Below are 22920 nucleotides of genomic sequence, written 5' to 3' on the forward strand. Positions count from 1 at the left end.
AAAATAGAATACATCAACTAAAACTCCAAATCTTCTTTTCCCATTGCTTCCTTCCAAATATACAAAAGTGATGGTTAATATGAGTGTTTTATCCCCTCTAAAAATGAATTTGTAGCCTTCCTGGCATCAATGCAGTAAAAAGTGCATGCTAGCAGTCCGCCAAGCGCACACTTTCTGGACCTGAGCACCAACCGCATGAAGGTCGCGCCAACTCAGGCGAGACCCACTTTGCATGTTTTTACTCCTCTTCAGTTTCATGTCGTTTCAAAGTGCACTAAAAATAAAGACGAGGGTGGAGACTGTCCGTCAACATGTCCAACTGACAGACAAGCCCCCGCTCAGACGCCAGGGAACAACATATAGACACACACACACACACACACACACACACACACACACACACACACACACACACACACACACACACACACACACACACACACACAGCCTTGTAAGTTTTAATTGTCTTGATACTGTGTGTGTGTGTTTTTCCAAATTGTGTTTAATGACAGCTATGCGTGCATGCCATAACGCATTTGACTGCCCCGCAGTGGAACACGGAGCCTGCCAAAAAAGAAAAAAAAAATCCTTGCGAAAGTGCTCTGACAGGAATTTCCCATCGCGCCATTATCAGCATCAGACAGACTGAGTGATGGCAATTACATGTGTCCAAATGCTGAGAGACACTCTTGCTTGTGCTTCCCTCCAGAGTCAAGTCTCTCTGCATGAATGGGCCCCATTGTCAATCTGTGAGGTGTGTGTGTGTGTGTGTGTGTGTGTGTGTTTGCGAATGGGTGTGTGTGTTTGCGAGTGTGTGTGTGTGTGTGTGTGTGTGTGTTTGTGACTTAACAAAGCTTTGATTAGCACATTCCTCTACTTCGATGACCTGCCGGCTGACGGCGTCGAGCGTACGTCTCGCACCTCGGGAAGAATCCACGCCACAACTACGAAATTAAAGGATTGTCATGGAGACAACATGCATGCAAAATTGTTTATGACAGAAATGATAAACATATGAGGGTGTCAACAGTATTGATCATTAAATGTTCCAGGATTGGTTTCCACCCATGTCACAGAAGATTGCTGAAGGTACTCAAATTAGTCAATCAAATCAGTGCCAGACCTGTCTACATGTTGGCCTAAATATTTTAGATTGAATTACAATTTGAAATTACCCGCTCTTTCCTGTGAGATACTGGAGGTGAGTAGAAACATTTTGGAGCAAGTCAAATGAGGACTGGCTGGCTCCAAAATGAAGTGCATTACAGTCATCCAATCAAGATGTATTTCTAAGTGCTATTTTATTTAGCAAGTGGCAAAAAAAATAATCAAAAGTTGGATTTAATAACATCAATTTGCTGGTCCAGTTTAAAATCATTTTATGATGGGCCCAGCCAAACCCAGAGGCTCAAAGACGCACAAACATTCAGCACTCCAGTCCAAGAAATGGTTACCATAATCTAGCATTGTGTAAAAAACATGATAACATGTGACACCAACTTGAAAGAGATGCATGAGAACGGAACATCTTAAAGTTTTATAACATTACGTTCTTTTCTGTTGGGTGCGCCACATTTTACTACTTAATTATATTTTTGACGCTTATTAAAAAAAAAGAAATTTTAAGTTTTACCGAAAAAAGATTGCGCAATAGGTATTTTGCCCGCTTTGTAAATTTACAGATACGACCATGAAACAAATATTAGTTTACATTTGAGCTTCTGATTAACCCTCAGGACAAAGTAGTTCCCCTCCAATAAAGTGTGCTCGATTTTTCCCGTTCTTGATTCCAGCAGAATCCAAATAAACCAAGATGATCAAATCAATCCATATCTCTTTGGATTATTACTCACTGTTTCACTTTACTCCAAACACAAAACCACAAGAACACACTTTGGATGAGAGACCGTAGTAGGAGCCCGACTGTGAAGAGGATGAGAGCGAGCCAGCCACTGGGCATTCTGTCTTCCTTCTGTGCTTGTCAGCACTTCCAAACATGGCGACCTGCAGAGAGGATCAGACACTCAGACTGCGCGCAAAGGATGCCAGGCTCCTGTATATTATGTCTTTAGCATGCCTTGGATTTTTTCGCCGCTGCTGTTAGTTACTCCAAACACAGCCTTGGCGGTCCAAGTCCTGCTGATACAGACCTGGGACTAAACAAAGCAGTTGCTAGGAGACCATTTTCTTCCTCCAGGTCGAGGAGATGGAGACAAAAAGAGAGAGCAACAAGATTAACTCAGTCAAACCTCGGAAGTCCAATGTCAAGGGGGGGGGACTTCAATCTGTTGTGGATTGGTCAATTCAAGATTTAAAGTAATTAAATATTAAGATTCAAGCATTTAAATCTTTGTCACATTGATCGTTTGATGTTACTGTTTTTGAGTCTATTCCAAGTTTTGGGAATCTGGATTTATTTATTTATTTATTTATTTATTTATTTATTTATTTATTTATTTATGTATTTATTCCTTGTGCCTTGTTTGATTGTAGTTTTGTTTTTGAGTGGAATCCTGCTTTGTCTCGCTGCATCCCTGTTTTTGGATCCTTTACCACGCGCATCTCTAACAGAATGACACACTATCCTTCACAACGCTGCAATTACATTCTCTCTGACGGGGATCTGTCACTGGTATTGATTGTTTGTCCCGATGGTTGCATTCAGGAGCCCGCGGGGGGCCCGGACTGGAGCCACTGGTCGAGATTGGTATCGTGTTAATGACTCCGCAGGCTCCAAGACACATAACAGCAAAATCATAAGAGGCCCTGGAATGTAGAGCTCCCTTAAATTGTTGTCATAATTAAAGACAATTGCACACTCAGAGCCATTTATTTTATCAGCTGTCGTATTTTTCTCATGGAAACAAGAACATCTAAATTCTAGAAATTGCAATTCCTTCCAAAAAGAACATGTCCAGCATATTTGAGCAATATCTCTGGACGTACTAAGTAAAAATGCCCACTAGTGCCTATGATCAGTTAAGAGAAGATGTTACTTCATTGTGAATGGTTAGATTAGAGGGTGAGATTAAATTCGAGGGTTAGGGTTTGGAACGCTAACCGAATTAGAAAATGCTAATACTACTAAGTGTGACATCACAATCATAATTTCTCACCAATTAATATGATACAGTATAATATTGACATTCAGCCGTCAGTGTAATGTAGTAGAGACACATGTCGGTTGTGACATTGTTCCCATTAGGTGGCTAAAAGGCTCCTGCCAAAAGTAGAATGCGGCAAGCAGAAGTCAAATGTTTTATTTAGCATTAACATTCCACTTTTAAAAGTGCATCGTTAAAGGCGATGAATGTGTCTGGGATTGTTCACCTCCCAAGGAATTCTGTTGACACAAAATATTACATTGAATAATATTCTCAGGAGACTGAGTGCATCAGAAAAAAAAGATGTCTGAAACGATGTCTGACATCAAGTGTGGGACAGGTCAGTCCTCTCCATGATAACAATTTAAATTGCACTATTAACAATAATAAGGGCAACTATCCCCAATTATCTTTTCTCCAAGTGATCAACTAGTATTGGAGTGGGGGCGGTAGCAAACTGGGCCTCCTCGAAATAAACACACACACTTGTGTTGAAAAGGTGTGTGTATATATATATATATATATATATATATATATATATATATATATATATATAGCTTTGAGATGTATATAGCTTTGAGATGTAATCTCTCTATGCACCACTAGATGGCAGACACTGCTTGGTTCCACTTGCACCAGGCCATTCACTCACTGTCTTATACGACATAAAAAGCAAGACCGTTGACCAGGAAAAAGATCCATGTTACTGAGTCTCAGTCCAAACTAAGCCTTAATGTTTGTAAAGGCAGAATGTTTGATTGTACTGGATCTCATTACATTGTGCTTGAAGTATCAGGAAGAGACTTCCATATCACAAATAAAAATCCCATCCTCAGTTTTAAAAGTGACTCTTCACCCACTTCCTCTTCTCTGATATCTAGATAGGTCATAAAAACAATTTTATTAAAACAACTGAGGCTGATTTGTGAACCAAATTTCCAGGCATAGGCTGTAAAAAAAAAAAAAAACTCCCTGTCGGCCCGATATCCATCTTTGGGGATAACCTTTGACCCTGGAATCACATGACGTTGAGTGCTTGGAGACCCCGCTAGAGCCAGACAGTCTGTCTAGGAACGCCTTCGCTCTCTTACCCCAACACGTTCTTTTCGTTCTCCCTTTCCTCCTCGGTTGGCCTCTCTCCTCATATCCCTGCTTTATCTTGGACAAGACGCTGCGCTTCATGAACAAACACGTTATTAATAGCGCATTTGGATCACGGCCTTGGCCTGGAATCAAAGGCAATATACACAACCAGTATGCTTTAATATAAATACACAGGATTGTATTGCCTGACAAATCTGGATTGTGAAAAAATACAAATACAACTATCAAAGAATTATGTGAACACATAACAGCAAACAATAGAAGAAAAAAAATTGAAACAGTTCTCAGGTGTCTCCAAATGATGCTAAATGAAATTAGCCTGTTTGAGTGCCACCTTCCATACGCTACTAGGCAAAGGACAAGTACATATGGTGTTACCATGACAACCATGGGTGGCACTGAACTGAACAGGCAACAAGCATCTTCTCCTTGCAGAAGCAGAGCCAGGAGTTTAGAAGTGCTCGTAAAGACAATAAAAGCATTTTCACTCCAGCAGGCAGCACTTCATAGTGCGAATGTGCAACACAAGCACATATTGACGTACAAAAAAAAAAATTCCCTTGCCACCACTTGTTAGACAACAGTAGCCAGCAAAACTCAATGCAGCTCTGCTTACCTTGTGGCTTTGGCATGATCGCACCTGCAGGGCTGTGGATGTTTTTGTTTTGTAATACTGCCCTGTGTGATAGTGTTTCCAACAGATATTATTATACCTTTTAGAACACGTTTAAGCATACACTATTTTTTTTTTATTTTTTTTTAACCTTGCTTATATCTTTTAAAAATCAAATGTGGCCTTTGTTTAATGTCAGCAATGTTTGCACATATCCATTTGACAATATTGGGATGTGGGTTAAATGAACCTGTGGTTTTGTGTGTGCATACCATGATCTCACCAAGCACTCATTAAGACATGACCAACGGCCATGTGCTCGATTGCAGCAAGCATGTCACATCACGCTTCCCTGCGTCACGCTAAGAGTCTTGGGCCGATGCCCCCGCCCGCTCCCCTGGCACATTGCACGTTTCTCAGCGTGACTCACTGCAGAGACATGCCTGCAGCATGACGCCTGCCAAAATATGAAGTGAACATAAATGTGTAAACGCAGGGGGGCCCACCTGTGAGACACTTTCCAAAACGTGTTGCTCGCCACCATGTATTTCCCATGTCGGGAGTCGCTGATGTTCCACTTGAGCTTGTCGTGTTGGCGTCATGCCTCGGCCCTGATTGGCACCTAAGACTGGCTCACAATGTAAACTCTGCATATTTCTTTAACAAAGTGATGACATGTTCAGCGGCTTGCTCCGTGTCTGGATGAGTGAAAGTATGAATGCATGCCATTCTCTGTAATTATCATGTGTCTCCTATAAAACCTCAAATAAATCAAGCAAAGCTGCCATTGCATCACAATGGCCTTGCAATAAGATTTCAGGTACCTTTAAAACCGCAATGATGAAGGGGGGGGGGGGCACAATTTTTTTTTATTGTGCCTAACCTTAAGCCTACTAGGAAGCCAGATAGGAATGCAAACTTCCTAACATGGCAACATGGCCATTTCAAATATTGATTAAAAAAAATATTGATACTCTTGTCTGTTTTAATTGGAAGATTAAAAGATTGCAATAACATAAATCAAACACAAAGAACTAAAACGTTTGTTCAACATTCTGTTTTCATTCAATAGGCATTGTGCTGCTCTTGGTTTTCCCACATTAGCCACCAGGGCGCAATAAAATGTTATATCGTTTACAACTACTGGATGTGTTCCTATTTACGATATAATAAACAACAGCGCTCAATAGAGTCAAGTATATATTGATTTGTGAATGTGTTATTTTGATTTGTCAATCGATTCTAAAGCATTACGATCTGATATATTTGAGTAAGACTATTCAACAAGTCCATTTAATGAGCTTGATAAGCTTGAAAAATATACAAGTATTATTATATTGAAGCAGAGTCCATCATTGTCATTTTTATAGAGACACAAAGAAACTAAGGGAGGTGTTCAAACGTGACACGCAGGCTATTTTGGACTGAGAAGTAGTTTCAGTATTGCAGTCATTAGTAGGTTGACTCGGCAGTTCTTGACTATCACCTGGACTGACAGGGGCCGAAAAGTCTCTTCAGTCAAGTAGAAAGCCTGCAAGCAGCGAGGCTCTCACCGGGTCAAGTGACCTGGCGCCTTAGGTGTATTAAAACCATTTAGGAGGGCCTAAAAGCTTAATGATCTTCATGTTCTCTGGGTCTGAATGCTCATGTGAGCTGGCACTGAGCTGCAGCTTTGATGACCTTCCACCGACACAGCGATGGACAAGCAGGCTTGCATCTTTTTGAGGAAATGTTTTTATTCCTTTTTGTGACATCACAATATATTTCTTTTCAGCTATCCCTCTATGATTACATTAAAAATGTTGTTGGTTTTTTTATTAGGCTACAAATGCATTTCATACAAATACTTACTTAAAGTTTGACTAAACTACAGAAGTTCTGACTTTTGTATACGTTTGGGTTATGTAGCTGCTGTAGGAAATATAAAGTAACCCCTTGTACATTGACTTTCCCGTTGCTTAAAACCAAGATGTAATAATCAGATTTAAAAAGTTTATGTCATACATAGATTTTTAGGTTTGTTAAGTTTTATAATTTGCTTGAAAAATCTCGACTAATTGTTATTTATCAGAGGAAATACACGTACACGTTGACACTGGTATGATGCTCCCATCTGGTGGTTCAATTGTGAAACAATGTGCAAGGCATCATTCGAAAGCAATGGAGGCTGCGGCCCACCAGTGTGCTGAAATATTATTACAGCTCCCACCCAAAATGATCTAATTTTATGGAATATAGATGACAAATGTAACAATCAACCCGTGTATACCATTAAAGGCACTCATTTATTTTGTAATATTTTAAATTGTAAATAGGGTGTTTATATACACACGCACACAAACGTATGTTTGATCGGCCCTAAAATTGGGAATTTCCAAATGGCCACCACGCCGCTGCCCTTGGGCCTCCAGCTTTGCAGCATCAATAAATCTCTTGGTATGCTCAAGCATTTGGAGTTCTTTTCACTGACACTAAAGGGCCAAACGTTTTGAACAATTACGTGCACTTACCTGTGGGAACAGTTTGAAGATGGATTGTTTTCAACTGTTTACAAAGCAAAGTCCATCAACTTTGGTGTGGATGGACTTTACTGAAGTGAATAACACTTGGAATAAATTACAGCAGAGACTAAGACCAGTGACCTCACAAATGTGCTTCGGGACTACTACTACTACTACTACTACTACTAATACTACTACTACTACTAATAATAATAATAATAATAATAATGATTGCCATAAACACACTTTTAAAAAATGGTGTCCCCTCTTCCCAGAAGGGATGAAGTTGTTATTGCATTAAGAATGGGATGTTACTTCAGTTCATATGAGAGTCAAGGCAGGTGTATGAATGCTTTTGGCATTACATCAGTGTGTGACCTTGAATGCTTTAAACAGAGGAAGATCCAAGTGCGGCTCTTGTTTTTACTCCCCTCTCACGTCCATCCTCTCTCCGCCCCTATTTCTTGCTCACTATGTTGAGCCGTGTCAATGTCATTATCCGAGGAGTCGTCTTTTTCAGGTCGAAGTCCTCAAAGGCAGTCATCGTGCTTACTTTTGAGCATAAATCAGGATTAGAGTCAGATCAGGAGGTTTTACCAGATATATCTTCTTCAGTCGGTTGCCCTTATTGCCAATGTCTTTCCCATTTTAGTTTCATAAGGTGTTCTGATGGGCAAAGGATAGAGACAATAAAGAAGCGTTAAGAAGCAGAGGTAGGAGATTAAAGTTACTCAGATATAATAATTTGGCCAAAAATGGTAGTTTTAGTAATGATTTGAAGAATAGAAGATAAGACTTAATTAAGGGTTAGGGTTAAGGTTAGGGTACCAAGCAATTAGCTTGATGATGTCATTCATGCTGAGTTAAGAAGCCCCCCCACCCCCCATCTTCTTCCAGATGGCTAGAAGGTTTTGTGAACTAGAAAGGCTTGTCAACAAAGTCACACCAAAAATATTCATTTAAAATTTGGGTTCAAAATAAATATTTAATAGTCACTCTTATTATAGCTTGTTAGATTTGTCTGAGGGAAAGTATAATTTGCACAAGTATATTTTTGCATTTTGTGCATGCATCTTTTGCAGGCGATTTGTAATATCAGTATCAGTATTTATTTTTCCTATATGCCCCTGGCGTCTTAGCACTCTCTGCTGGCACACGAGCGTCACTATAAATTAAATTGTCAGTGGCAAATTCTACAAGAGGTTCTTTTGTTGCTATGACAACACTCGCTCTGGCTGTGAGCCTTAAAAAATACTAATTGGGGTTAAGCCCCGCAGTATAAAAAAAAAAAAGAGAGAGAGAGAGAGAGAGAGAGAGAGAGAGAGAGAGAGAGAGAGAGAGAGAGAGAGAGAGACATCATTGTAACTAACGATCCAGTGCACAGTGACGTCATTAGGGACTTAAATAAATTACTCTGAAAGCAGTTTTTTTTAAAGTAGTTCATTTAACTTTGCATGGTGTAACAGTGTTAAAGATGGACATAAAACATGATCAAGTTAAGCCAACAAGAGCATCTAAATTTAGCGTTTGGGTGTTTTAATGACAGAACTGCATTGATGATAAAAGTGTAGATCCCTATTTTTCTTTCTTTCTTTTTTTTGCTTTTTAACATTGTGGGATGCGTTCTCTTGAAATGGAAAAAAAAAACAATTATTTTTTTTCTTGCCAGACTGTTTTCATCAAATTATGAAATATGGCAATGTTGCTCATTTCTTGTTCCCTTAGATTGGCCAAATTAATGTCATCATTAAACCCATTAGCGAGAGAATTTTAAGACGAAAGGAAGTAACTGCTCAAAACTAAGTCTTAAAAAATGAAGAAGGTCAAAGTTTGGTAAATTCTCAATTATCGCAAACAAAGAACTTGCAAGTTGCTCTTTAATCCAATTTAGATGCCTCTCCCTTAAAACTGTAGTGCTTGATTACAAAGAATGTTAACTTCTATGTTTTCAAATGTAAATACAATAAAATATGTTTTAGACTATTTTATGTTCATAAAAAGATTAACAATGACAGCAAAGAGGTGAAAACGGTTGTGCACAGTGGCCCAGTTGACTTTGGGAGGTATAGCGAGCAGGCCTCCTCCATCAGGCTCCTCCCTGAGAGAAAACATTCCAGCAGAGAGAGAGAGTCCAAAAGGAAGTGGAAAGTCTCCGTCTTAAACACCTAGCGCTCACTTGGTGTACCTTTGAGAAAGTTCCAAACCCTGAAAAGTGACGTTCATCACACAACAGCGATCCGAGGACAATGAAGCTCGTGCTCATCCTGCTACTTTCCACAACCTGGATGCTGTGTGGAGCTCAGTTCTACTACCAGGCCCTGATGGACTATCTGGACAACAGATTGTTGGCTATTGAGGTAATCGGATACATTTCCAGCGCCATATCCATAGATGCATGCGACATCATGTTTGCTCCCTTCCTCTGTTTCTAAAGTTATTGCATCTTGTACACGACAACGATAAAATGTCTCCATTGCATTCACGAAAGGTTGTCCAAATAGTCACACAGCCAAGCAGAAACAAGTGAGAACAATCAACTTGCCAAGGTGATAGCTGCCAATTTCAAAAAAGAAACAACACCACCCACCATACACGAGACATCAACAACAACTTGCTCTCCTGGGTCTCATCCAAAAGCATCTTTTGAAGAGCCAAATATTGGCGCTGAGGGAGCAGATGGGGTAATGACTAACAAGAGGATTGCTTCATTACGTTTGCTTTCCTCGTAGAATCGTCCTCTCAAGTGAAATCATTCACTCAAATGAATGTGTTGTTTTTCTTTGTGGTTATGCCTTTCCGAGAGACTGATTTTTTGCCATAAACAGTCGTCACAGAGGCTGCAAAAGCGTAATTGACAATCTTGAAACTGCTGTTGGCATGAAATTCAAACTAAATAAATAAATATATAACTATATGAATCCTTCTCGCCTGGGCGTTAATCTGATCAGTGCAGGTCGGGCGAATTGTGTGAATGTTCAACCTTAAGATAAGTTTTATAAAGAACAATTTGCCCAACTCCTGACTCCAAAATAAACAGCGTGATGTAGTTGTTTCCACAAAATGCACAGTAAGAACGGTACACTAGTACATCATAAATTCCAAATCCTTTGTATGACATCACAGCGGGGCATGTGTTTGTTTTTACGTTGTAGTTGTTGAGTCCTTTATTGAGACAATTATTGAGTGTTCTCACCTCTACGCACTGGTAAGAACTCACTTGAGGTGTTCCGAAAGATCTGGAGCTGTTTGATGCTCTTCTGAGGGAGTCCTGTCAAAAATCCATTTTGATAATCCAGTCTAGTGGAAATGAAAGTAGAAATAAGAAAAAAAGCATTCATGTTGTGAGAAGTAAAAAATGTCTGCATGTTTTTAGGATCGCATGCACTTGTGGCAAGACCAGTCACGTCAATACCACATGCAACTTCAGGATTTACACAAACAGTCCCAGAAGACTATGGAGGCTCTGAAGAAGGCCCACAGTTCGCTCTCCACAGACGTGGAGGAAGCGGCGCTCCGACTCAACCGGGTGGAGCGAGACGTGGATGTTGTGGGGAGCCGGACGTCCCCACGGGCTTGTGCCAAACGTGCCGACCGGGTGGTGGAGCAGGGAGTGTGGAGCCAAGAGGAGAGCAGAGAAGAGGATGACAACGTCTGGGAAGAGCTGCCCTCCAGTGTGACCGGTGAGACACGAACCTTGTGAATTGTTTCCAAAAGCATTTCGACTTGTTGAGGAATAAAACTGGTCGATGATAATCAGACATGGCTTGATGGAGGTATTTTCTAGGGGAAAATATGATCTGAAAATTGCCTAATGGTGAACAACATTTATGTTTATGACTCTCAATTCCAAGACTCAGTAGAGTCATTTACAGAGCAAACACACGGAGCGAATTTCGATATACTCAATCACATCAATATTCATTTCACTGGAACGTGAAGTGAAATGTTTTAATTGGCTCCGAATGATGATGTCTGATCGCAAATCTCCTTTGGCAGTATTTAGGCAAAATAAACAATCTCCTTAATGTCTCGCATAAATTCAGCGCAACCTAGATGGCAGTCATAGAGTTTACAATTAGGCTTTGCGCTTAGAAGCCAACAGCGCTGCAGAGCTCATTAGAGACATTGTGCACATTGTGTGGTGACCCCGAGATGAACCTAATTTCCTTGGTTGGAGAGCCTGATGCAACTTTGCCTCCAGGTCATGTCTGAGGAGCCTTAATTTCCATGCTACTTTTAAGTTCCTCTCATCCGTTATGTGGCTCCCTCAAGGTTTTAAACGGGACTGTCTCCATGAGGGGATTACAGCTTGGTTCACAAACTTTCAGAGATGTTTTTTTTTTCTTGTTTGCTTTGAAAACCATTTGCGGCCTAACTGGGTTATGCATTGTGGGAGGCTAAGGTTAATAAATAAATAAATAAATAAATCAACTTTTGGCATTTTGTGTCTGCGTAGACTGCGTGGAAATCATCTCTACCATCCGCTCGGGTAAGATCCTGAAGCGACTTGGCGGGTCTAAAGGTGTGTGGCTCAGAGACCCCCGGTCCTCCAAAGTCTACGTGTTCAACGGGACAGCGGGAGACACCATCTACCAGTTTGAGTCCGTCAGGGAATTGCTTCAGGGCTCTTCCTTGGTCATCCTCAGTCGGCCGCTCAGGCTGCCGTCCAACTGGATGGGCGGCGGAGTCGCTGTTTACAACGGTTATTTGTATTACATCCAGGAAGGGGAAGACATAAATGTAGTCAGATATGACATCCTTGCTGGCGAGCTCACAGATGTCGCCATTTTCCCCGCCGAGAGCCGAGCTGCTGTCTACAGCCTTAACCCTGAGACGCGAGCAGATCTCGCAGTGGACGAGCAAGGCCTCTGGCTTCTTTATGCCGGCGGTGAAACCGAACTGAGCATCAACCTCGCAAAAATGGATCCCGTCTCGCTGGACATCGAACAAATCTGGGACACCCGCTGCCCGAGAGAGAATTCGGAGGCGGCTTTCATTGTCTGCGGCGTCGTCTACGTTGTTTACAACACTCTGCAGGCCAGTCGCTCCCGGGTCCAGTGTGTCTTTGATGTCAATGACAAGGTGGTCAGTGAAGAGGCACCCCTCTTTTATTTCCCCCGACGATATGGAGCACATGCCAGTCTCAAGTACAACGCCGAGGAGAAACAGATCTACAGCTGGGACGACGGTTACCAAATCCTCTACAGACTGACAACCAAAAGGAAATTGCTGGTTTGACAGCATAGGCAAATTTTATTTATCTCCGATTTTTTTAACTGTAATGTATCACGAGTATCAATACTGTAATGTACCACAACTTGGCAATGGTGTAATTAGATGTTGTTGAACGTCCCCGCTGTGCGAGTCAGTGTGGATCCGATGTCGATCGCTCTGGCTCGTTAGGCTGCCGACATTATACGGCAAACGCAAACAACAGCCCACTTTGCATAAATTCTTTAATCAAAAGGCAGATTTTGTCACAGAACCAAAACACATCACACCCCATGGAAGGAAAACAATGAAGAGGGCTGACAGTGACAAGTGGGGATCAATATAATGCCAATTATTTCACCGCTAAGTTTACAACAAACACCTATAATTACAGTAAGTGTTTATTTCATCAACAGAATATTTTCTCACTTGTCACTATTATACAAAATACCCGTTTAAAAAAAAATCGATTTTATTCAAGGTGAGAAAAATCATTTTTGAGGAAGGTGGTAACACTAACACTAAAGTGCGGAGGGTTTCAAACCATCAGATAAGTACAGGAAACACTCGAAACGGCAACAGTTCAGAACAACTCAGATTGGAAGTAAAATTTCAAGGAAATGAAGTTTCCAATGATGTACGGAATCCAGTACCTGAACAAAATTAGTGTGAGATAAAATCCTAAACTCTGTCAGTCTATTTCATCCATCGATTTCAAAAACATACTGGTTATTGGCAAGTCATCATCATTTGATACACGCTCTAAAAAAGTGGCATCAGTATATCCTTGTTATTCTTTTCTTTCCTGTTGTATGATTGACTGTTTTATCATAAGAACTCATGCAAGGAGCAAGTCGGGTTAAAAAAAAAAAAAACTAAAATTGGAGAATACCTGATACATAGAGGCATGCAATTCTACCGGTCCATGGGGGAAAATTAAAACCTGACAAAAACTATGAAAGCTCCTGAAACTATAAAAGAACTTCGAGATGTGGAGGGAGGACCAGAGCCAATTAAAGAGACTAAGGTCAAATTTAGAAGTGTCAACAATATCATGAGAGGAGCACAAACAACAGGGGCCAATGACACAAAAAACATACGTTACTGATGCACAAAAAAAAAAAGAGCAAATGACTATAACAGATCCTGGCAGAAACGTGTAGAGCCCCTTTAGAGAAAACATGATATATGACACACTGACGCACTGTCCTCCATTGTGGGAGAATTTTCACTTCACTGTCTTTTTTTTTTTTAAGGTTTTGTTTTTTTGGGCTACTTGGGGCAGAGGTTGATCAGAAAATCAGATCTGCCACTGAATCTCTCGCCAGGTTGGATGTTCAACCAAGAGGCTTCCAAGTTGCTTTCACAATTTTATAATTGGACAACAATCATGAACACATTTTTTTTTTGTCAACCCTGATAAAGCATCAAGTTCATGATTCATTCGTGAATAATCCATTGTGGAAAAACCTATTGTCTTTTTTTTTTTTTAATCAACTTGGGTACAGTAAAAGCAAGATTTATATTTAACTTTCATTTGGTCACCACTGGAATTTTGAGTGCCAATATATTTTTTTTAACAATTTCTATAAACGCTTTCTCAACTACCTAATGTTGAAATTAGGTACAAAACTAATGGTACAATATGGAATGATAATTAAAAATGTCTTTAAAACTAAAAAATGCATTCACTAAAAAAAAAAGAGATGACTCATTGATAAGCAAGTTTTGCTACTGCTGTGCTATTTTTATGCAAGTTAGCATTTCCATGTCCATTGCTAGTATTTGTTATTGTCCAAGGGTGAGCCAAAATTATTTAAATAGTGTGTTTTGTTAAATATGATCTAAAATGCAAAGAGGGTTTTTGCAGAGAGGAAAAAATAAACTTTAGTTCCATTCTTTTTTTGACAGTGATATAATAACACTGCCTCCTGTTTGTTTTGGAGTAAGCATTGTAAAATATTTTCTGCTTTTAAATCACAACCTTGATAAAATAATTGTGTATGACACAATTCATTTTCAAACGGGAACACTTTTCCCACTCACAGCGTCTGAAAGGGGAGTTTCCTCAAAATACAAAATATTTACTTGATCTATAAAATTAAAATCATAACAGAAAATGTTTCATCATTAAAGTTCATAATAGCGTGATAGAAACAACAACAGATGTAAGAAATTCAAAAAAGGGATACAACTGAACAGCATCAGCATCTGGGTGACAGGATCACGTTTTCCACAGGAGAACCAATGCGATGTTTTATAAAGCAGTAAACATTGAGGCAGTGATTTTTTTTTTTCTCTAATTGTCACCACTTACTAGGCTACATCTAAATTCACATCTTGTCTGGTTGAAAGAAGGCAAACAATCATGAAAAAAAAAAAAAAAATGTCTGTACACAATTTTATGCTCAAAATTATACATACACTTCTCTACAACAAAAGGAGACTGAGGTGGCAACAAAAACATCAAGTTGTGCTACATTCACGGCATTTACACAAATAGTGGTCAGTGATGCTTATTTCTTGAACTTGAGCTGGAAGGAGAATTTTTACATTTGGAGAAAAAAAAAGCTGTCACAATATTTGTGTGGAAGTATTTTGGGTCGATATTTTACAATATGGCGGTGGAATATTTATCAAGTGAAACTGGGGTTTAAAACGAAATAAATGGAAAGAAGTAAATATTATGGAGAAGTGCAGCGAAACATCTAAACAGATTTGGCGGAACAAATACTAAGTCATGTTGCTCCCAGATGCAAGTCCGAGTCCAACGCAAATCAGAGTAGCCTCTACATTGTGTAACACGTAAATTGTGATGAATCGTCAAAACATTTAAGTGCTTTTGAGGGCCCTATTTACTTGCCAAGTGCAAGCAGAGTGCAAAGTACCGTCTAACTATGTGCACATTTGTCAAAATCGAATTCAACAAATTGACTTAACACCACCTGCGCCGCAACATAGACCTTCTTTTAGCTAGTCAAAATCTAGTCTCCTTTTTTTTTTAAATTTGGGCTCTAAGTGCTTTTTGGTTTTCTAATGTGTCAAGGAAGGCCTCTCTTTGAGGGAGGACATCAACCACTATTTGAGTAAACGGCGAATATGAATTGCTTTTGTTATTTCCTTGTTTTCTAGCTCTATAGAACAACTTTTTACACTTGTACTTTACTTATACGATACTTTTATTTAATTTTTTTCTCATCATTCTGTTTTGACAGCTTGTTAGTGATTAACCCCGAGTGGAAACAAATGAGGATCACGGTGCATGACGATGCAACTGGAAACTCAATTTTGATACCTTAATGGAGCTCGATAATGTTTCGATGTAAATGAATGCAGCACCAGGACCTTTTGAAAAGCGGTGCACGTCTCCTCAGACATCTTGCTTCGCTTTGAGAAATGTCCTCTGATCACCACCACTTTCTCTTAATTTGAGTCTGCACACATCCAACCATGAAGGAAGGGCATTGAGCAGTCAGAACATCCAAAAATACGGCCTGACCCGATGTGATCCCAGATCAGCTTTCTTGGAACCACGCTGGCGGAAGGTGGAGTTCGGTTGTTGACTGAAGGGAAGGGGGTGGGGGGGCTGGGAGTGGTCGGGAGCCACAGCAGGGTTTCTCCTGAATAATCAAACAGACAGGAAGTGGACCAGCAGGAGGAACCTCTCACCACCCTCCATCTAGGTTGCAGGGGGTCGCAGGGGTCGCAGGTGGCGTTGCTCAGGGTGTCGCTGGGGGGCGGGGGGAAGGGCAGGAGCCCTGACTGTCAAAGCTGGCAGCCCTTGCTTTCCACTGTGACACACACACACACACACACACACACACACACACACACACACACACACACACACACACACACACACACACACACACACACACACACACACACAGAGTGAGTTTGACATTTTACAAATGACAAAAACAGAGATAAAGATACAATGTGGTGAAAAACATCTCCAAAACATATCAAATAATTCACCAAAATGCACCCCGACTTACCTCTTTCTCGGATTTCTTAGACTCCAGTAGGGGGTGCCAGTGTGCGATGGGCTTACGAGGATACGCCAACATTTCGTTCCAGTGGTCCCTTCCCAGTCCTTCTGCGTTGCACCCGACTCGCATCACGCCGATGACCTCGTTGTGACCGACCCTGCGGGGTATGAGCGTGTGCAAAGAGACTTTACGTAAAAAAAAAAAGTCAACTCTGCCATGGTTCTGATGATTGTGTATAGCACTCCTTCTTTTGTTAACATACTGTAGCTAAAGGGAATTTAGTTTTCTTTTTTTTTTTGTTTATGAAATATCTCCCATGAAGTGTTCTGGCAGTTACCCAACATTTTAACAGTTAGCCTAGCTTCTTCCTTTTTATCTACTAATATTCTTTCATCTTCTTTGTGTTTTTATATTTTTGTCACTCTGGATTCTTAGTGCAACCACAGTACGTCTCAGAGGTCAATCTTTGTCATACGACAGGCATCATTAAGAACATGCGCAACGAAATCAGTGAATTATAAATCGTTGCACGCAGCCCACTTTTCATACGCACAAGTCGTAATCCATGACAGAGATGTGCAGGCTGACGTGGTCCATGCTGTCGGGTGGGATGTCAAAGATGATGGCCTCGTTGTAGGTGGGATTCAAGGTGTTCTTTTTGATGCTGGTCTTCTTCTTCTTCAGACGCCGCCCGTCACATATTAGTGACACTTTGACGTAAGGGTCTAGATTGGAGAATGACGACAAAGCGAAGTCATGCGAGGATACTAACATTTATGACAATCTGAGGGCAGGCCTGCTGTTGCTCTATTTTGTCCCAGTTGCCATTGATTTTGAATTATGTCTGCGTTTAAAGGCAGCTGAGCGGTCCCAGATCACAATAAAATGTCAACACCTGCTAATCGGCGAATCGCACAGAAAGGATAAGCCTGTAGCAGAGTCATAAATGTGTTTTTCTTTTTAAAGATGTTATACTGAAAATCGTGTGTGAAGGCCACACCCCTTTTGTGGGCTTCCTTAAAAGTATTAAATGTAAGATTTTGTCAATTGAGCATAAAAAAGCCTGACGTTCTGTCTTTGTGGAAATGAAGAAATTACTTTATATAAAACTTATTAGACCATTAGACGATGTAAGGTTCATGCCATAGCTATCTCTTAACAGCACTGGTAATGACCATGGTCATTTTGCTGTGTAAAATGTAATACATCAGCGTGGATGATGATGACACTTAAATGATATATAATAAATGTAATCCATAACTTTTCAAATGGACTGTTTCATAAACAAATGTAAAAAAATCTGAGGCTTACATTCAAAATTAAAATGTCAAATCAGACGTATATAATTTGATTCTAACAGAACAGCAACAACAATTGAAAAGCTCAATGCATTTTGAAATCCGCCCCTTCCAGATCAAAATGTAAATCTCAGAGCTCAATCAAATTGCACCGGTCTGTATTAAAACACTCCGTGACACTGCATACTCATTTTCATGATAGGTGGTCTAATAAATATGGCAAGCTTTGAACGCATAATGTTCATCAATAATACAATAAAATACATGTGTGCACCTAAAAAAAAGCTTTACCCCTAAAAGACATCTAGAAGTCTTCGCAAAAGAGTAAAAGACAAACGACTATATGGGGAAATATAGTACATAATGCGTGAAACCCAAATCAAAATAATGGTAAAAGCAAAACACACTTGGGATTAAAATCCTGGCTCATTTTGCATGTCATTAAACATCACAAGAAAGAAATGTCACAATAAATCCCAATTATGGCTGAACTCTGGCATATAAAGCACAATAAATGTCACGTTTCACACGAGGTATCAGTTCTGCAGGGAAACACGGGATGGCAGCCACTTGAAAAAGAAAATGAAGCAACGACATCCTGACAGTGGCTTGATATTGCACGCCTTGCCAGTGAATAATTGCCGGAATAAACAGAGAGATGACTTCCCAGCAATTTGTGTGCTTGTGATTGCGGACGAGCGAAAACACGCATGCACCCACCTGAGTATCCAGTGATGTCCATAGCCTTGAGGTTCCTGCACTTGATGACAGTCAGTGTGAGTCTTCCAGCAGTGGGCAGGTAACAGAGTGAGAACATGATCTCCCCAAGGTCAACGCTCTCCTGAAGATGGACACATGGCACATGATAATCAACCTACAATATTCAAATAATAGCAAAATCTCAAATTCGGTAGATGAAGTAGAGTCGTTGATTGAGTGTCTTGAAGCAGTAGTGGGGAAAATCAAGTGTGCTAAAAAAAACATCATCAATTTTGCTATCTACAGCCACACTTGGACAATATTCCCGTGGCCATGTTAGCCCCATTTGCCCGAAATGTAGTGCTTAGTTTTCTCACACTCTATCATGGCATCCATGACAGGCCATGAGCAGAAGAGGCTGCTGAGTCCCCGAGGCCCAAAGGCACACTGTGGTTCGTCTGCGTGCAGTTTACAGAGGAAGTCAGAATGATTCTTCCGGTGTTTATTATGGTCTGTGGAGACTTTCTACACATAAAACGCCAGGCAGTTTTACAGCACATTTCTGTGTTTGTGTGTTTCTTTCCCTCTCCATCACAACATTAAACAATATAAACAGTCATGCAAAGGTGAGTATTGTCTGTAAATTAAATAATTAGTACCGGGGAAGACATCTGCTTATTCTCAGTAAAGTACCGTATTTTCCAGACTATAAGGCGCACCGGACTATAAGGCGCACCTTCAATGAAAGGCCCAATTTAAAGTTTTGTCCTAATATAAGGCGCGCCAGACTATAAGGCACACCGTTCACGCATCATGTCAGATTTTTCTCCATTTTATCTTTTTTATTTCAACTTCAGATGCAACAAATTACTTTATAATCACAAAATAATGATCCACAGTCTTTTTGATTCATAGTCTTCAGCGGGCCACTTATGATTGATTTCATGACACAATGCTTCGGGCCAGTTTAAATTTTGGAATTTAAGGAACTATAAGGCACACTGACGGCTTTTGAGAAAATTTTTGGTTTTTAGGTGCGCCTTATAGTCCGGAAAATACAGTAATGTAAATCTCCGGAAATGTTAGTCATCTAGTTAATGTAAAAACATTTGGTGTTTTGGGTTGTATTTGTGCATATCAACACTGAACACTTGACACACAACCACGTGAGCAGTTTTTAGAGATGAATCGCCATAACAAGAGTATTTAGTCAAGACAATTAACCGGCGAAATGCCCTTTTCTCTGCATAGGTGCAAACCAGCCAAAATTAGGCGCACGTCATCGCACACTCACAGCTGAACCGCCGACATCCATGTCTTCCTGTGCTGTGGTGTGGAATTCACTTTGAAAGGTGTGAAAGTCAAGCTGTGATGCCAGAGCGCAACAGTCAAGTGTTGGAAAAGCATAAAGTGACACTGATGGGCTGTGGAGGGACTTGTGCTATTTAAAGTCGCATGGCAATTTGACAACCGCAAGACTTTCGGCAATTACCTAAACTGCAAAAGCTGTGGTTCATTCTTAAGCTTTGTATACCGATAGAGCGTTAACGCAATATGAAAGGGTGTGAGGTCAATAGTAAGATGGGTAGATGAATCCCACTTTAAAGGTTCTGGGTTCAAATCTTAGCTCAGCCCTGTGGATTCACTTGCCTGTTGGCGGGGTTACATATTAAATTGGATTAACCTCTCCATGGATGGTAATTTGAGGGTGAATGAATTGAGAGGCTCCAGATCACTCGGAGAGCTAATGAGGACAAGCGCCATAGAAATGGAATGGATTAATACGGAAAGCCGCGGCAAATTTTGAGTTCCTCACAGTACTTCAAAGGAGCTCAGCTCAACGAGCAATTCAGGGCGTCTTTGTACGTGTTGCTTCAAAATGACGTCTATGTGAATGTAAACTAAAAGATAAAATCACATGAAGTATTGAAAAAAAAGCCTTACGCTGGTGGCATATTCGATGTCTCTCCATATATTGGTTTCCCGGGAGAGGTCGGACGTCTCAAACAGGTTGTCCATCACCACCTCCCCGATCATGTCGTGTCGTGAAAACCTGTCAAAGTCGAAAACGCTCATGTGGAGCTTCCTGTTCGGCAACTCGTCGTAAGGCACAGGAAAGGGGAAGCTTTCACTAAAGGTGGGGTTGAGGGTTTTTCGATGGACCCGCGTCTGGAACTTCTTGCGGTCGGGCAGCAGGTAGATCTTGACGTAAGGGTCGGACGTGCCGCATAAATCCTTGGCGGGAAGGTCGACCGCCCTGATAATGTTGACGAGCAGGGCCTCGTTGTCGTAATCATACTTGAGAGAGAAGTTAATCCGCCCGCAGTTTTTGCTGCTGCTGTTCTTGGAGGAATCCTCCGAGTCACATGTTTTCTGCTGGTAGAGCTCTGGTTGAATACGGCCAATGCTTGTGGATTTTTCCTCTTTGTCCAACATGTAGTCGTTCCCCAGGTCCAAGCTGCCGACCTGCATCTGCCGGGGAAGGTGTCTTTTGAAGGAATTGTGCCTGCGGAAGGACGAGAGACACAGGAGGTCATGGTGATGGGACTGTCCATGTGAATTTTGAAAGACAACATTTGATAACTTTGTTTGCTAGCATTAGGTTAAGCAGACTATTTTATATGTCATTAAGTGGGAAGTGAACAAATGCCGGCATGCTGAAATCAGACAAGTGAACCACGACACCAGTGACCTTTACATCATTAGCACCTTTTTTTTGTGTGGATAGGATGACAAGAACCCAGAAACATGCCGCCCACAGACCATGTGCTTTCGTAGATAAGGTGTAAATGGAGGATTTGAGTGCCTTTATAGTCATTTCACTCTATCTGCTGCAAAACAACTGATAAAGTTCAACTAGGAGATGCCTCACCTCATTGCCAGTAGCAATGTTTTTTCCAAAATGAACATTCAGGGACAAGTAAGAGTTTTCATCTTCCCATGTACACGGTTCATTAAAGCGTAAATGAAGTAAATTCACATTGATAAAGTTAAACAGATGCTGCTCACAGCTAATGAGTGATGACAAAGTGACACTGCTAGCGTGCCTCTCGTAGCGCTGCATGCATTGCGGAATTCCTGATGAGTTTTGGAGTTGAACCCCCACGGGGGCTGACTCAAGCTTTAATTCAAGGACAAAACGATTGAAAGGATGCACGCTCAACATGCTGAAGACATGCAATCGTTCACAGCATTTTGTCCCCTCGGTGAAAGGCTCCCGATGAAGTCGTCGCATGCAATTAGTGTCACTGTAATGACCTGCAAGAACATGCACATGCTTTTTGAGGTCGCTGACTCGTTACATAACGCTTTACAAATAAATCCACTTTGTCTTAAAATTCATCTAGGCTTATGAATTTAACAGCAGTACGATGCAACCTCAAATGTGAAATGATTATTCTTACCGACAAAGCGATACATACTCGTCCTATATATCTCTGACTCTCATTATTTTAATTTTGTTTTGAAAAATAGAGGAAACTAATGTGAATTGCAGAACACGCTGATCATGGACGCACTTCCCGGGGCTACCCACGGATTTCCAATGCTGCTTACTCGCCGTAACGAGAAGTTAAGCCTAGGCCGCACACGCACGCACACGCGTGTCATGACTAACCGGGTGGAGGAAGCGGGCTCAGTTGTTTGCCTCTGCATGCGCTGTGTGCGGCGCAGGAAGTGCTCCCTCATGGAGAGCTGGACATCAGTGGGGATGTCAGGAGATGTATGGCTTATCTTCACCGCAGCCTCCAGGAAGCCCATCGGGCCCACGGGGTCCTTCATTTTCTCTGTTGCCATGGTAACCGCTGGCTGCTGCAGCTGCTGGGTACCTGGGGGCGACGGCAATGGCAGCGGGCGAGACAGCTGCAGCGGGCGGTGCTCCGGGCTGGGGGACGGAGAGAGGAAGCTGGCTTTGCTCCGCCGAGGCGGACCGCACCGCTTCCAGGAGCCGAAGGCTAGCAGGCCCAGCAGAACCAAGCCGCAGAGCACAAACACACCGAGAAGGAGGCCAAAAGTAGCGTCTGGTGTCGAGCCGTGGGGTCCGGGAACACAATATGGGCAAGCAGATGGTAATGATGAGGGTGAGAGCACAAAAAGAGACACTGTATAAAGTCAATATTGTTGCACATAACATCCACTGCCATTCACTTCCAGAGACTTCAAATTGCTGAAAAGGTTTTTGGGGCCCTCAATTGGGGAACAATATTTGCTAACACACGTAGAAAGGGAAAATAAGTATTTTGTTATTGTACATCGTGAATATTGCAATGACGCTTGATTTAAAAACAATGTATAGTTTTCAATTAACCCAACAGAGCAAGAGTACCCAGAAAAAAATATGCATTCAAATAATAATACTCTTGTGGCGTTGTTATTGAATGGCACCGCCATTGAAAGAAA

The 22920-nt window shown here is 41.2% G+C and overlaps 2 protein-coding genes across 2 annotated transcripts; one reads left to right on the forward strand and one right to left on the reverse strand.

Moving 5' to 3' along the window:
* The first annotated feature begins 9568 nt into the window (after positions 1-9568).
* On the forward strand, positions 9569-14436 carry olfml3a (olfactomedin-like 3a). The gene is made up of 3 exons (XM_085917396.1): positions 9569-9679; positions 10696-11002; positions 11779-14436. The coding sequence occupies exons 1-3, from the start codon at positions 9569-9571 to the stop codon at positions 12558-12560; spliced, it is 1200 nt and encodes a 399-aa protein (XP_085773522.1). The 3' UTR covers positions 12561-14436.
* On the reverse strand, positions 12778-22317 carry syt6a (synaptotagmin VIa). The gene is made up of 6 exons (XM_085917395.1): positions 22139-22317; positions 20467-21028; positions 18544-18664; positions 17079-17250; positions 16532-16682; positions 12778-16324 (listed from the first exon to the last, which is right to left on the reverse strand). Exons 1-6 carry the CDS (start codon positions 22315-22317, stop codon positions 16253-16255), a joined length of 1257 nt encoding a protein of 418 aa, XP_085773521.1. The 3' UTR covers positions 12778-16252.
* Positions 22318-22920: the final 603 nt, after the last annotated feature.

The sequence above is a fragment of the Syngnathus leptorhynchus genome, chromosome 1 (genome assembly GCF_054491065.1).
Source record: "Syngnathus leptorhynchus isolate UIUO chromosome 1, UIUO_Slep, whole genome shotgun sequence".
Classification (NCBI taxonomy): Eukaryota; Metazoa; Chordata; class Actinopteri; order Syngnathiformes; family Syngnathidae; genus Syngnathus; species Syngnathus leptorhynchus.